Raw genomic sequence first — 17,500 nt, forward strand, 5'->3', positions numbered from 1 at the left:
GTGTGTGTGTGTGTGTGTGTGTGTGTGTGTGTGTGTGTCTTTGATAAAGTTTCTACTTCCTCTGCCTCTGTTTGGACCTCAGCATCAATTTAACCTCCTACTGCTTCTACTGTCAGGAGGAAATACATGGAGAACAGAGTCACACACACACACACACACACACACACACACACACACACACACACACACACACACACACACACACACACACGGAGGCACAGCCAAAGTGTAAAATGGCCAGAGGCGCTTCCATCTCGCTGTGTGTGTCCTGAAACAGTCTATTTCAGTCGTGGTGCGCTGCAGGAAATGGATTCAGACGTGTGCACAAAAACACACACACACACACACACACCTGCGGACGTAGAGCTACATGCACACACAAACCAGAGAGAGAGAGACAGGTGAGCAGTGAGAGAGGACTGTGATGCACTGTGTTCAATAATAGAGGAGGTGAAAATGACAGAGATTTCTGCAGCAAGAAGACTGAGAGGAGGACTCAGCGTCTCCAAACTGCATCCTGCCCCTCCTCCTGATCTGATCTGCAGCTCCCCCCTCTGGCAGGGGAGGGAACTACAGCTGACGTCACCGACTGCAGGGTTCAGAGGTCAAATCAAGAAAAAAACAAGAACTTTAAAACAGAGTCTGGAAGTTAGTTTAATAAATATGAACTGACAGAATCAGAAAAAGGTGAAAGACTGAAGTCGTGGTTCTGAACAGTGACATTTTCAACATGCTAAAGCCTCTTCAAACAGTGGCTCCACAACTCTTTGCTGATCAAACCAGCTGAACTTTAAATCGTAGTTCAGACTGGTGGTGGTTTGAATATTTCTTTGGAAGATATTAAAACCTGTTAACAGTGAGGGTCTGGGGTACTTTCTGCAAGGACACGTTGAGTTTGTCAAAAACAAACAAAATGAAAGTTTCAAAGACAACTTCGGCAGCCGAGTCAGAAAACATCACACACACACACACACACACACACACACACACACTAACACACACACTCACGTTTGTACAAACTCAACACACACAATTATGTCAAAATAAAGAGACATTATCTGCTTTCTCACCAACACACACACACACTGACAGAGCGGTGGTGGTGTGATCCGGTCGCTCTTGCGTCTTAAAGCATGTATTATTGATTGGAACAAGCAGCGGTGAAGTGGAGCGCAGCGCTGGAGCTTTGTTCAAGGGCAAAGCTGCAAGCTAGCCACTTAGCAGGCCGACAGGGGAGAGAGACACTGAGAGACACTGAGAGAGAGAGAGAGAGACTGAGAGACACTGAGAGAGAGAGACTGAGAGACACTGAGAGAGAGAGAGAGACAGACACTGAGAGAGAGAGAGAGAGACTGAGAGACACTGAGAGAGAGACACTGAGAGAGACTGAGAGACACTGAGAGAGAGAGAGAGAGACTGAGAGACACTGAGAGAGAGAGAGAGACAGACACTGAGAGACACTGAGAGAGACAGACACTGAGAGACACTGAGAGAGAGAGACTGAGAGACAGAGAGAGAGAGACTGAGAGACACTGAGAGAGAGAGAGAGAGAGACTGAGAGACACTGAGAGAGAGAGACTGAGAGACACTGAGAGAGAGAGAGAGAGACTGAGAGACACTGAGAGAGAGAGGGAGAGACTGAGAGACACTGAGAGACACTGAGAGAGAGAGAGAGAGACTGAGAGACACTGAGAGAGAGAGAGAGACAGACACTGAGAGACACTGAGAGAGAGAGACTGAGAGACACTGAGAGAGAGAGAGAGAGAGACACTGAGAGACACTGAGAGAGAGAGACTGAGAGACACTGAGAGAGAGAGAGAGACAGACACTGAGAGACACTGAGAGAGAGAGACTGAGAGACACTGAGAGAGAGAGAGAGACAGACACTGAGAGACACTGAGAGAGAGAGATAGAGAGAGGACAAATGTTTGTACATGTGTGTTTAAGTCAAAGTGGGCTTGTCCTTTGTTTTGATACTGTGTCCCACCCTCAAATCAATCCCTGACCTGCTGTTCATACACAGGCCTGAGAGAGTGTGTGTGTGTGTGTGTGTGTGTGTGTGTGAGACAGAGAGACCACTGCAGAGCACAAAGTTGACTTTTCATGTCACGAGTTTTCTTCAGGTTACTGACACAGTGAGCAACACACTACGATTACATGTTCGTCACAAGGAAACACACCAAAATACTCAGAACTGACCAATAGAAATGTTCATGTAGCCACTACAACAGCAGCCCCCCCCCCCCCCCCCCCCCCACACACACACACACACAGTGACTCTCTCAGAGGGGCATATGCAGGCATACATCACATTCATCTACGATTCATCTATAACATTAAATGTCTCAGAGTAAATAAGCATCAATCAAGGTTGACCTGAAGTCACATATCAACATCTCCATGACAACTGAGCAAACGTCATCCAGTGATGAAGACCATGTGATATGGTTAAAAAGGTCCACGTACATTTTGTCAACCATGAACATAAAATATCAAATACAAACATATCAAACACTTCTTCCACCTCCCACACATATATGCTCTACAACTCCCAGCATGCATTTCAGCTGAGGGTGCAGGGGTGGGTGGACTACATCAGTCGCTGCCCCACAACGGCTCAGTGAGCGTGTGTGTGTGTGTGTGTGTGTGTGTGTGTGTGTGTGTGTTCTGACCGGAGTTCAGCAGCTCCTGCTCCATCACTCCGCAGCCCAGAACCTCCATCCAGTCGCCCTGGAAACGCACCTCCATCTCAAAGGAGGGATGAGTGAAGGGGAAGTAACAGTCAACCCACCGGACCTCCAGATCTGAGGGGAGAGGAGACAAGGAGATGAGGAGAGAGGAGGAGAGGAGAGGAGACAAGGAGATGAGGAGAGAGGAGGAGAGGGAGGATGACGATGAGGAGGGGGATGAAGATGTTGGTGAACTGAAACTGTAAACTCCTCTAATTTAATATCTGACCTCCTGACTGTCTGTCTCACCTTCTCCGAACAGGTGAGTGACGAGTCGAGTCAGAGTGTGTTTCAGGTCAAACTCCACCATCTTGACGGCCTCCAGAGTGTGTGTTTCCTGTTTCTGAGGCGAGCGCCGACCTCCGCTCTCGAACAGAGACAGCTCCTCACCGTTCTGCACCTGAGAAAACAGCTGGGAGACGAAGGAAACATCTGTAACACGTCCTGGACTTTCAGCTAAAACCTCACAACTCAGATTATTTTATACTCAACTGGACGGGACAGTACACCCAGAAGAGCATAAACAAGCAGAAAGAATTATCTTCTCAGAATGCAAACATGAAAACCACGTTTCACTTATACAAGTTTCTTTTTGTTTTTGTTTTCGTTTTAGTGTTTTTATTATGTTTTTTTCTTTATTCAAGAAAAAAGGTACATTTTGGAGATGAAAATAAAGCAGGACATGAACCAAACTGTGGCGGCCAACAGGTCAGAGGAGATGGGGCCGAGACTCAGTGTCCTACCTCGTGGTTGGAGAAGAGTCGGACTCCCTCCATCTGGTGGAAGACGGGGTAGTGACTGGTGTCGATCTCGTCCCGCCTGTAAACGTCTCCGGCCAATAGGAAGGCATCCAGGCCGGACCTCACCAGCTCCCTCTGGTGGGCGGAGGTGTGGGCACGCAGCATCGTTTTCCTGCTCGTCAACACAAACATGAACAAATTTAGTGACACATTTCTGATATGAAACTACTGTTAGGTTAAAGTGATGAATCTGATCAATAAATTGTTTAGTTTAGAAAATGTACTTGGAGCATTCAAGTAGTTGTTCCAAACACTGATATATTTTCTGATTTTTGAAAGTTGCTGAACAGCTTTTAATTCACAAACTATGCCCAGTAAGGCCAGTTTAATCCAAAAAAAAAAAATTCCAATTCTGATTCTAATTGTGTAGAGAACTGTATTATATGTGCATTGAGAAGGAACAATTACTTAAGTACTGTACTTAGGTACAATGTTGAGGTGTGTTTATATTTTCTGCTACTTTACACTTTCATACCACTAAATTTCAGAGGGGAATGTTGTTACTGCATTACATTTACTCCACAGCTGTATTTACTAGTTACTTTGCAGGTGGAGGTTTGACCTAAAACAACATTTGATAAGTTTATAGAATACAACAAATAGTTGAAGATTAAACCAGTGCTTCCCAACTTTTACAACTAGCTAACTGTATATAAAGTAGTTAAAACTAGCTAACTGTATAAAGTAGTTAAAACTAGCTAACTGTATATAAAATAGTTAAAACTAGCTAACTGTATATAATGTAGTTAAAACTAGCTAACTGTATAAAGTAGTTCAAACTAGCTAAATGTATATAAAATAGTTCAAACTAGCTAACTGTATAAAGTAGTTCAAACTAGCTAACTGTATATAAAATAGTTAAAACTAGCTAACTGTATATAATGTAGTTAAAACTAGCTAACTGTATAAAGTAGTTCAAACTAGCTAAATGTATATAAAATAGTTCAAACTAGCTAACTGTATAAAGTAGTTCAAACTAGCTAACTGTATATAAAATAGTTAAAACTAGCTAACTGTATATAATGTAGTTAAAACTAGCTAACTGTATAAAGTAGTTCAAACTAGCTAAATGTATATAAAATAGTTCAAACTAGCTAACTGTATAAAGTAGTTCAAACTAGCTAACTGTATATAAAATAGTTAAAACTAGCTAACTGTATATAATGTAGTTAAAACTAGCTAACTGTATAAAGTAGTTCAAACTAGCTAACTGTATATAAAGTAGTTCAAACTAGCTAACTGTGTATAAAATAGTTAAAACTAGCTAACTGTATAAAGTAGTTCAAACTAGCTAACTGTATATAAAATAGTTGTGTATATTTTTTTATTTTCTATTTCTTATTTTTATATTTTGTACATTTAGTTCTAAATTACGCTACTTTCTACTATTGAATGGGAGCACCGTACTGTACAATTTCCCCCCGGGGATCAATAAAGTATTTCTGATTCTGATTCTGATAAAACTAGCTAACTGTATATAAAGTAGTTCAAACTAGCTAACTGTGTATAAAATAGTTAAAACTAGCTAACTGAATGTAAAATAGTTAAAACTAGCTAACTGTATAAAGTAGCTCAAACTAGCTAACTGTATATAATGTAGTTAAAACTAGCTAACTGAATGTAAAATAGTTCAAACTAGCTAACTGTATATAATGTCGTTAAAGCTAGCTAACTGTATATAAAATAGTTGAGTATATTTTTTTATTTTCTATTTCTTATTTTTATATTTTGTACATACTTTTAGTTCTAAATTATGCTACTTTCTACTATTGAATGGGAGCACCGTACTGTACAATTTCCCCCCGGGGATCAATAAAGTATTTCTGATTCTGATAAAACTAGCTAACTGTATATAAAATAGTTAAAACTAGCTAACTGTATATAATGTAGTTAAAACTAGCTAACTGAATGTAAAATAGTTAAAACTAGCTAACTATATAAAGTAGCTCAAACTAGCTAACTGTATATAATGTAGTTAAAACTAGCTAACTGCATGTAAAATAGTTCAAACTAGCTAACTGTATAAAATGTAGTTAAAACTAGCTAACTGTATATAAAATAGTTAAAACTAGCTAACTGTATATAATGTAGTTAAAACTAACTAACTGAATGTAAAATAGTTAAAACTAGCTAACTGTATAAAGTAGTTCATCCTAGCTAACAAGACATTTTACCGCAGAACCAGTAGTTCATGTACTTAAAGAACACTACGTACATGAAGCTGGTAATACGTCCATATTTTTACTTTTACTTGGAAGTCTTTTGAATGTAGGACTTTTAAATGTCAAGGAGTTTTTTTTACATTGTTGTATTGGTACTTTACTTAAGTAAATGATCTGAGTACTTCTCCCACCACTGATAGTATGTCACTTGGGTAAATTGAACAAGTGCAGACATACTTAGGTCATCAACTCGTCCAGCCTGCAATCTCTATTCATATTTGTTTATCTCTGCACAATACAGGATGGCGGTGTCTGTGGACGGTGTGCTACTTCCTACAGCATTGTGGGATAATTTTAGTCCTCTGTATTGGGTATAATTCTCACAAGACCTTCTGACAAAGTCACAAAATGGCAAACACAGGTTTACTGAAAGTACTAGAACACACACACACCAAAGAGTTTGATATCCTCCATCTAACAAGCCAAAGTACAGCTCTCTGGGACTAACTACACCTCTAAAGCAGCGCCTTGCTTAAGGGTAACTAATTTGGACCAGAAAACAGACAAACTGCAGAACTCACGATAAACATGCACAGTGCAAACAGAAAGAAGTGTGTCTACAGATGCATTGTGGGTGGTGAGCAGTGTCACTCACCTGTTCAGGTAGTAGTTGTCTCCTCGTTTCCTGCTGGGGTGGCCGGGTGGGATCAGCAAGCTGTCAATCAAATCATATAAAAGAATCAACTTCAGTTTCCACTTGTTTCTGAAATACCAAAGCATGACATGTATGTTTTAATAAAGACTCTCAGCACACTTCACGGACTGCTGACACTTAATTTCAGTGCATTTACAAATCCTAACTCTTTTTGTTTTTACTGTTTTCCTCAGTTCAGTCTGTCCTGAAGACACACTTGCTCATAATCTCACGTCCTCTGAAAACGTAACTTTGATTGCGTGTGTTTATTTGATTTTTGTTTCAAGTGTCTGTGAAAGCTTACGTTCGACTGTAAGACCAGTCCTTTAATCATTAGTAAATCAATCAATCGTGAAGCTGCTGACCTGTCAAAGTTTTGCTCCACAGTGACCACGGGGCTCAGGTTGTCATGGACAGAGAACAGTGGGTTTCCCCAGCGACCGATGTAGGCACTGTGGAGGGACGGAGAGAGAGAGTTAGTACTGAAATGTATGGAAATTAATTGGACTAACAGTGGTCGATGTGACAAAGTACATTTACTGAAGTACTGTACAATGTTGAGGTAGTATTTCCATTTTATGCTAGTTTACACTAATGCTAAATATTGTACTTTTTACTCCACTACATTTATCGGACAGCTTAAGTTACAGATTTTACATAAAGAACACACAGGTTGATAAAATAAAGAACATCATTAAATATTAGACCACTGGTTCCAAACCTACTTGGCTTGTGACACCTTACAAAAGGAAATTGGATCTAGTTTATTATTACGATTATCAAAATAAGGGTGAATCTGTAATGACACAGATATTCAAGGTAAATCAGCATCATTGTCAGGATTATAAATACACTCCGCAGCTTAAAATAAATGCATTTCAATCAATCAAAACAGTTAGTAATAACTTTTAATTACTTAGAACTACATTTTATTGAAATCTTTTAGTCTTGTCCAAAATCTTAGTTTTGGAACAAAAACAACAATAATAACAGTTAACATGTTACCAATGAACGTTATGCTTCAGAGTCACTGACGGTGATTTAAAGGTCAAAACATGTCCAGACATTGAGGTTAAAGGAGGCTAAATTTGGTTTTATTGGACCATGAATACTTAACTATTGTTTCAACACCATTTTAAGTGTATTTCAACGTCATGTCGTCATTGAAACAACAACCTAAACGTCATAATTTATATACCAAAAGTATGCTTACCGGGCAGAACACCAACACGTGCCATTTATATATTACCTCTGCAAAACTGCAGCATTACTACGAGTATGATTATTATGATAAAGTTTCATTAAAATCAGTCTCAAAAGAAACAGACGTGAGTAAAACACAACAGAGAGAGAAACAACGGGAGGACAGAAACATTAATGGAAAGTAGCTGTTGATCAAGTTTTGGTCGTGTTTGAAAATTACCCAGCAGCCCTCAGGTGTCCTCAGCGTCTGCTGTCCTGCTGCTATCAGAGCATACAGGCTTTTCTAAAGAGTAAAGTTCACGACCTGTGAAATGGCAGAGTCGTAAACCACTGTCAGACAACACACTCAGTGACTTCTTAATGACTTATTAATGCAGTATTAATGCGCTCGCTGCTGTGTGTTGGTTTTTTTAAGGCGAGTGTGGAATATAACCAGCAGCTTAACGATATTTCGCTGCCGTGTGCAGTGCAGCAAACTTTTACACTCGACTGTCCCTGAAGACACATTGAGCCTGCGGAGGGAGTCAGTCAGCAGTTTGTGCTCCGAAAATAAAGAAAGAACACAGAAATATATACGACATGTGGAAATACAACAGCAGCTGATGAAGAGAGCTGTGGATTTTAAGGACAAACTGGTTTTATTTGGAAGTGGAAGATGAGAACATGTTGAGATGTGTCGGACAGTGTACAGGACACACACACACACAAGGGTTTATTAAAACAGGGAGTCGTGTGAACAATCACACCTGAAGTGTGAAGACTCACATATAAAGTTAAAATTTCACAACAATAGAACGCCTCACTCAGATACAGACACAGCTCACTTTATAGAGAGTACAGTCACGCTGAAAATGTACCAGCATGCTAACATGTTGATGTTTAGCAGGTATTATGTTTACCAGGTTCACCATCTTAGTGTAGTGTGTTAGCATGCTAACATTAGCCGATTAGCACTAAACACAAAGTAGAGCTGAGGCTGATGAATGTCATTAGTTTTGCAGGTATTTGGTCATACACCAAAGTATTGGACACATTGAAATTTTCACCTGCAGGTGGCGCTAGAGGAAAAGTCAGAGGATCACCAAAGTCATTAGCATTGATCGTCTGAGAACTATGAATGTCTGTACCAAATGTTGTGCCAATCCATCCAGAACATGTTAAGACATTTGACAGTATAAGTGAGAACTCTGACCTGCTGGTGGAGCTTGACCCCAGTTTTCACTTATAGGTAGATAGATAAATGCCTCTAGTATGGCATGATTTCTAGAATTGTTGAAAAGCGCTCTGGGAAACGTAGGAAGAAGTGGCCAAAGCAGGCAGAGTGAGAGGAACAGATGAGAAAATGTTTCTTTCATATCTCGTAAGTCATCAGTTATCAGCTCTCCCATCATCAGTACCGGTGAGCTTGGAAATATTTGTGGTCAAAGTTTTGGTACCAAACACGGTGAAGACTTCAACTTTACTCGTACCTGTAGAAGTGAGCTTTGATTCGCTCCTTGATCAGCCACAGAGGATGATGGGATTGGTTGTGGAGGTTGCGGCCGACCTTGGCCAAAATCTTCGGCGTGACGTTGGTGAAGTCATCGCGGCGGTAGGAGTGGCCCAACACCTCCACCGAGTCCTGACCAATCACAGGCTGAGGGGCGGGGACATCTGTGCTGAGACGCCTGCATGATGCTGCGCTGCCATTGGCTATGAGCGTTGACAGGCAGCAGCGATGGAGCAGAGGGAGCGGCGGGGACTGCAGGAGGGGGAGGAGCAAGGGAAGGGGGTTGCTGCCCAGTCTCATGATGACTGGTCCATGAAGCTGCAAAGACATTAGAGAGACATTAGAAAAGAATATGATATCATTTCATCAGCATGTATCTGCTTCTTAGGAACACACACACACACACACACACACACGAAGCAGGCAAAAACCGAAAAAGAAGCAAAGTGAAAGATAACTTATAGAAAGAAATTTTCAAACCCTTCTACAACATTGGTACAGTTCTGCTTTGTTGCACATGTATTGTTCTGAAGTCTCTTTTTACATTCTCTGAGGTGAGGTATGTCTCTGAGGAGATGGGACACCTGAGGACTGTTGGCGACCCAAGTGAAGGAGTTTATGTTGGAGTCTCTCACCCGAGGGGGTAAGATGGAGCATGAGGTCAACGGGGGGAACGGTGCAGTATGGGGGTTGTGCCAGACTGTCACGCTGAAGATTTATTAGCTGATTTACGTCTGAACCCTCTCATATGGCCGTGAACTCTGGGCCAGAATGAGTTTCCTCTGCAGGGTCTCTTAAATGAGACGGAGTGACGAGCTCAGACATCTAGAAGGAGGTCGGAGTAGAACCACCACTCCTTCATCTTCAAAGGAGCCAGTTGAGGTCATTTAGGCATCTCATTAGGATGCCTCCTGGACACCTCCCTGTGGAGGTACTCTGGACACGACCGACTGGGGGAAGACCTTGGGACAGAGCCAGAACGCAGTGGAGGGATTATATATCCCATCGGGCCAGGGAAAGCCTCGGCATTCCCCAGGAGAAGCTGGAGGATGAGGCTGGGAAGAAGACGACTGGGCTACCTCACATAGGCCTGAGTATAGTTCCGCCATCAGAAAGGTTTCAGATGCTGTTAGATGATCCGACAAGCACACTGAAGCTTTCAGCCTGCTGACGAAGAACCCTCAGCTGGATAATGAGTGGAAAAATGTTTGTTATTTTGGAAGGAAACAGTACAACAAAGTGAGGCACTCTGCTGTCAGAAACACTGCACACTGTTTCTTGATCTTAACACGAGTCCCATTTTTAAATGATTCATTATAGAACTTGATAGTAGAGTCCTTGAATTTGTGTGAAGTTTCAAAGATTTCGATCTTTTCTCAGTAGCTGAGATGATATTGTAACTGAATATTGTGTTTTAGTGATAAATATTTGACAAATATGACATTAGCATATCAGCACATACCTATCGTAGTTGTTAGGTATGTGTTGTAGTTGACATATGACGTATGAATGTTTGACACGAGGTGAGGCACAGCAGGAAGGAAACTTTCTGTTTGCATGTGAATTGGCGTTGTAGTGTTTTTTATCAACTTATTCTCTGACATGGAACATGGACTCAAAACTGCATTAAATGGGTTTTTTGGCCACTAGGGAGCAGCTGAACTCCACAAGATCACTTTATGAAGTTGTTGTGGCCAAACAGTTGCCTCCTCCAGCAGACGCAGAGCAACATGATCATCCCTCTGGAGTTGGGCTTGCTTCCACCTGATGAATCGAAGCCCGATATTCACGCTCCTTTTAGCTCGGGTTTGGTCTTCGATGCCGGGCAGGTTTTGGTACAGACTGATTTAGGTGCTGGCCGATCAGTCAAAGAGGCTTCAGACATCAAATTTATCATTTCAGTCGACAGTGGAGAGAGAAACGAGCAGGACGTGAACCAGAGTGGAGGTCAGATGAGGTGAGAACCAGAGCTGCAAACATTTATATCAGTTATAATTACACTAATGGACAAACTTCTCTCTGTCCTTTTCCTTCTTTTCACCTTTCAACCTCTGACAGGAGACGAGACAATCGCCCTTTTATCTGTCCCCCTCAAATATTTGTCCACACACACACACACACACACACACACACACACACACACACACTCGGAGAGCATCCCTGAACAAGACAAAGGGTGTTGCATTGCAGTGGCATTGCAGCAAAATGGATTATTGTTCCTAAATCCATGAAGCGTTTACCTCTGCTCTGCTGCTGGTGTCATATTATACTAGACTGGACAGGGCAATGCTGAGGTCACACACACACACACGCACACACACACACACACACAATGCAAAACTGGTCCATGGGTGAAGGGACATGTGAAGGTCATTTTGACTTTAACAGGAACATAAAGTAAAGTACGTAGAGGCATAATTTTGAGATGACACAGCAGTAAAAGCACCTAGAGTGACCCCTGCAGACTACAGTGGTCACTATAAAATAGTTGGACAGAAAGAACAACTGAAGATGTTTTGCAGAATGAAAGCTGTGAAATCAAAAAGATCTTCCTCTGAAAAGCGTTAATATGTTCAGTAAAGGTCATGGCAGCTCGGCCATTATTTGTGTTGTGTACAAAGTTCATAATTTATCCAAAGACAGACCCGAAAGGAAAGGTCAAGTAACGACCAAAACAGTCCTCTGCAGAGCACAGAGGTTTCCTGCAGTGCTTTACAGTGGAGGCGGGCGTCCTAGCCTGAAGCAAAGACCACCTCTGCTAAAATCAATAACTTTATTAAAATTAAGTGCTATTTCACACATATTTAATGTTATTGCTGCCACCTTGTTTGTAATATCTTTGTATCCATCAGTGTGGCTTCATATTTAACCTCTAGATTTTGAAGAGTTGAGGTTCAAGGTAGTTTATCTAGAAGTCGACCTGCAACATGTGGAGTCCCGCAGGGAAGAGTTTTGGCCCCTTTATGTTTTTATTACAAGTGAATAACTTGGAATCTGCTTGTGGTGACATTTTAAGTGTAAGCTTATCAGCCGTGTCATAATTTGTGATTATTTTTTGGATGTTTGACTTTCTGTGATTTATTGATGTTTCTTGTGTGAATTTGTTTGTGATGTAATGTCGTCCGGTCACCTGGACCTCTGCATCTTTGCTATCTTTACATCAAAGACCACAGTGGAAAACAGTGGATCCCTTCTCATAATCATAATCATCAATTAAGACAATCTGCTAACTAAACTGGCCACAAGATGAGATGCCTAAAGATCTGGGTGGCCTACCGCCTCGGCTTAACAACCTCCGGGGGAAACCCTGGTTCACCACAGATTTATGGCCAAACGGTCACCAAAACCATTAAGATTCATCCTCTGGGGATCGTGAATATCCACGGCAGATTTAATTGAAAAGAAGCCAGCCACTGTTAAGATATCTTGCATTGAGCTAAGTGACATTTAATCTATGAAATGTCAGACAAATTAACGTCTTCAAATGTCTTGTTTTACAGTTTACATGTACTTAAAACAAATCCTCACAACGGAGAAGCTGGAACCGGAGAATGTCTTGTTGTTTCTGCACTCAGAGGCTGACGATCTCGATTAATAACTGCAATCACAAAATCTCTGACAATAACCTGGACTCTCATCTCCGTCACTGTGCAGCCGTCACGCTGCAGCGACAGACTCTGTGCGGACATGAGAAATGTGTGATGGTCTGGAAAAGGTGAAGAAGCCCTTCATCTCACATGATGACAAAAGGTCAGGTGACATTTCCAGACAATATATAGCTCGACCGGCGGTGGATGTACGTGATCCTGCCATGATGGTGTGTTGTGCTGCTCGTTGAGTTTCAGACTCATTTAAAAGACGTAACTCTGCACAACATAAAATCGGTTTGCTCTAGTGGCTAAAAGTGGCTAAACTATCTCCCCTCTGTCGTCTCCATCTTGGCTTCGCGTCTCCTCTTTTACTCTCTTTGGGACTGACCTTCTTCCAAGCCTGTGATCATCACCATATGTCTGTTCCCATGCCACCAAACACCACCACACATACGGACGCCTACGCACACGGACACACATGTACAGTAAATACGCACACAACGTATGTAATAAACTGCAGAGACCCGGAGCTCAGCAGCTTTAACGTCGACAGTGAGAGAGGTAACAGCTCAGGTACGGACGTATGATCGGACAAGCGACCATAATCTGGATTAGTGTTTGTCAAGATTTCAAGTACATTTGAAAAATTACATTTTCAGGCAGTAAATTCAACATATTCAAGCCTCCAACAGATATTTGGTTTTCTTCACCGTAGCAGCAGCAACATTCAGACTATTATTGGACAGCAAACTGAAACCAAACCAAAGAGACCCTCACTGAATATCACAGCAAGGAAACACCGACCGAGTCGAACAAAGAGGATCAGAAAACGCTTTGTGTGTTGTTCTGGAGGACGAACAACATAACATTCGTTTTTCATTTGAAACTGCTGAAATTTGAGGTATTTCAAAGGTCAGAGGTCACACAGACCTCTGTGACCCAGAAACCATCAGATCTGAGAGCAGAGCAGGAGAGAAGAAACAGAGTTGGAAGAGACGGGAGAGATTTTTGAAGAAGATTTTTTAAAAACAGAGTCGTGACCTCGAATAAACGAAAATATTAGATGAGATCAAACTTTAATGAGTCCTGTGGGGGAGTCGCTGCTGTTTGGCTGTTTATCGGTGAAACTCTTCACACGTCTCGGCTCTTATCTATCTTTTCATGTCCCACAGTGACGAGGAGAGCTCGAAGGACACGTTCAGTGGTGATGAAGACACTGGTTGGTTGTAGTCCTATTTGGAACTACACTTCCTGGACGGGTAATTAACCTGTGATGTCTGTTGATGACTCAGATTAGCTAACATGTAGCAACCACCTGTTAATGCACTAGCAAACACTGCTAACACCTAGCACCAAGTATAGGAAACGCCGTAGCAACTATTTAGCAACGCCTCAACAGGCAGCAACACATTATTATTGAGTAGAACACAGTTTTAAGAAGTTCAGGCTATTATTCATCTAAACCTCCTGGCTCAGAACCGAACTGATCACCTTCAAACCATGTCCATGAACCACATGTGTCTTCTGTCATATGAACACAGAACAAATAAGAAGTATTACAGTCATCAGCTAGAGAGAATATGACAGATTAATGCAGCAGAGGCAGATAAATGTAAGCAGCTCTGGAGGAAGTGAAACATGATTCATCATGTGTGAAAGTTGCTGAGAAAATCCCTTGTTTTATTGCCAAGAAGTTGTTCTGACTAACCAGCATGGCAGCAGCCAACAGTGGAGCTGTGATGTGACTTCTGACGCTGCCAGCTGACTAAAGGTGTCAACAGAGACGCCGCCAAGGACGAGCTGCAGCCCGCCATCCAAAAAACACCCACCGCACGTCAAAAAGATGGAGAAATAAACTTAGAAATGTGCCTGAAAGTGAAACAAAGCTCTGAGCCTCAGCACTGTTACCGTCTGGAAAACGGCAGACTGCAGGAAATACGACGCCTCAGACGAACGCAGCGGTCGCCAAGGTTACAGTGTCGCAGAGCTCGCAGGTACGCGGCATGAAATATTGTATATTATATCACCATTGGACATGAGCTCCAACACCAGACGAGTGACATGCGGCACATGCGCGGCTACACAAATACATAAAGCCTGTAACACACACACACACACACACACACACACACACACACACACACACACACACACACACACACACACACACACACACACACACACACACACACACACACACACACACACACACACACACACACACACACACACACACACACACACACACAGTTTCCAGCAGCAGTTTTAGAGCAGAGGGATTCATGCAGCCTCTAAAAAACTGACACGCTGATAGAGAGAGGTGATAAATTACATACTGCAGAGAGAGAGAGGCAGGATGAGACAGGGATGGGCCTATAGAGAGAGATACTGTATATATATATATATATATATATATATATATATATATATATATATATTGTGTGTGTGTGAGCAAAGGTGGCTGCAGAGACAGAGGTATGGATAAATGGGAACAGAGTGAAGACAGGGGCGAAAAAATGACATAAAAATGACAGTTAGTCTTAAAGTGGGGGCATAAATACAATATAAATACAACTTCTACCACTTCGGCCAAAAAATAAACTAAATTGGGAACTAAATGTCACATCTGAAGAAGCGTAAACTACAGTTGAAAATGGATTCATAAAACAACGGCTGCGTTTGAAATAAAACAACATCAGAGAGACATTGAAAGTGTTCAGCCACAGAGATCCTGAAACCTCTCGTCCGGTGATCGCGTCACATCGTAGCTTCAGCTGCATGAAATATTCAGGAAGTTCCGCTAAACATATCGTAACTTTGTGCTGCTACACAGCTCCACCCCAATACTTCCTGGGTCATCAGAGAGTACTACCACAGGAGACCTTGGCACCAGAAACTGTAGCAGCGGCAGCTGAAACGCAGGAAAAGATCCTGAGCTCCTGAAACGGTTCCTGGGATCCTGGAAAAGTTCCTGTGGTGGAAAATTTAGTCATTTTGCTAAAAAGGTTCTTTTCACTTCAGATGATTATGTTCCAGTCACAGATAGAAGGCACCTTATTACTCAAAGACAACAGAATGGTCTTCTATCCTGCTGGTTTAAAGGGAATTATACTTTTCAGATGTTTCACAAGGGGCATCTCCAGCTCCTGATACCAAACAAAGAGGGCCGCTGGTGGAACAGGCAGCTATCATTCCTGGCTGCCATCTTTGTTTGTACCTTCAGTGGAGTGTAAGTGTACGGGGCTGGCAGCCTTCCTCCCCCCTGCAGGACTCCAGTCTTGTGTTTGTGGCCCAAACATCTTCATCACCGGAAAAGTCCAAAATGTGAACGTGATGTTTCAAAAACTGAGGTTAGTACAGATTAGACTGTTTTAGGTGTGATCATGTCACACACACACACACACACACACACACACACACACACACACACACACACACACACACACACAGTGAGAGGAAGATATTTCGGAGCTGTCGTGGTTCCCATAGAGAAAACCTGCCGTGACGATCACGACTGTGTGTGTGATCAGAGTGACGGAGTGTATGAGGAACAGGTGGTGTCTCTCTCTCTCTCTCTCTCTCTCTCTGCAGGAGTGTCCCTCGCCCCCTCCCATCAGAGGGAGTCCCTCTCTGGCACGATGACCACTTCCTGTGCCTCTCTTCCTGTTCACGACGTCGCTCGCCAACACGGACAGTTACACAACCTCCGACACCCGCCTCTCTCTCTTACTTTAATGAATGAATAAATAAATGGATGAATGGAAGGATGAATAAATGGATGGATGGATGAATAGTAAAGGTCTCACTCTGTAAAAATAGCTTCAGTCAACTCGTCTCATGAGCAACTTGTTGTCCTTAAAAGTCTCAGGATGTGACACATTACATGTCTCATTTTAAAGTGTGAACTAGCAACAAAAATAAAGTGGATTCTTGCTCATGATTTCATTTTCAGAGAGTCACCTCATCATCATAACGTGTCCAACTGGTCTGACACCAAAGGTGAAGCTGTCAATCAAACAGCCGCCCTGCGCAGTTCTCTTGTACACAAACAAACATCGTGCGAATCCTTGAGCTCTGACAAACATGACGAACGTCTTCCTTCCTGTCTTTGTTGGCGCGTTACAGCCGTCATAAGATAAAATCTGGCCACAGCTGGACGTCCTTTACGCAATCTGCGTATTATTGAGTGAAAACTGGTTTGGAGTCTTATTGATCATCTACCTGCACCTGATTCTCATAGAACAGAAGTGAAACCAGCGGCTGCCTGAAGGAAAGACATCGATCCAAACACTGACGGATGATTTGGAAAATACTCGGCAATCATTTCAAATGTGTACTACACAACTAGAAGTACTACAACCCGTCCACTTTGTACATGTTGATGTCTTTGATTAACTTTAGTCAAGTTTTTCACGTCTGCTGAGGAACAGGCCGGTTATCAGCCTGACACACCGTATTTATGTGGTGTGTGTGTGTGTGTGTGTGTGTGTGTGTGTGTGTGTGTGTGTGTGTGTGTGTGTGTGTGTTGGCTGCAGGGCGGCCGAGCTGCAGCAGGATTTATGGGAGCTGTAGTCAAACTGATTGGCTGACACTGTGGCGTTTATTTAAAAAAAAAACAGCGTGTCCTGGAACGACCCCACATCCATCTTCGCTCCCTGCACCTCCTCGTCCTCCTGACATACACCCCCCCCCCCTGTCTCTTTTAAAAAGCCATAAACTCAGTGTCCTCCCCCTCCCTAAATCTGCCTCGCTGCTCCTCATTCCTCCACAAATATACTACTCTTTCTTCTCCTCCATCCTCTCTTGCTCCCTTTTCTCCTTCTCCCCTCTCCT

The 17,500-nt window shown here is 42.4% G+C and overlaps 1 protein-coding gene across 1 annotated transcript in view; it reads right to left on the reverse strand.

Moving 5' to 3' along the window:
* The window catches only part of fars2 (phenylalanyl-tRNA synthetase 2, mitochondrial), a 106,980-nt gene that overhangs the window by 71,212 nt on the left and 18,268 nt on the right, over positions 1-17,500 (reverse strand). Inside the window, exons 3-8 of the mRNA XM_070927916.1 lie at positions 9,058-9,395; positions 6,751-6,837; positions 6,347-6,406; positions 3,473-3,641; positions 2,979-3,141; positions 2,673-2,804 (exon numbers count right to left, since the gene is read on the reverse strand). Coding sequence (XP_070784017.1) covers positions 2,673-2,804; positions 2,979-3,141; positions 3,473-3,641; positions 6,347-6,406; positions 6,751-6,837; positions 9,058-9,377 — 931 coding nt within the window. The 5' untranslated portion in view covers positions 9,378-9,395. The remainder of the gene's footprint in view (positions 1-2,672; positions 2,805-2,978; positions 3,142-3,472; positions 3,642-6,346; positions 6,407-6,750; positions 6,838-9,057; positions 9,396-17,500) is intronic.

This window comes from Enoplosus armatus, chromosome 21 (genome assembly GCF_043641665.1).
Source record: "Enoplosus armatus isolate fEnoArm2 chromosome 21, fEnoArm2.hap1, whole genome shotgun sequence".
NCBI classification, from domain to species: Eukaryota; Metazoa; Chordata; class Actinopteri; order Centrarchiformes; family Enoplosidae; genus Enoplosus; species Enoplosus armatus.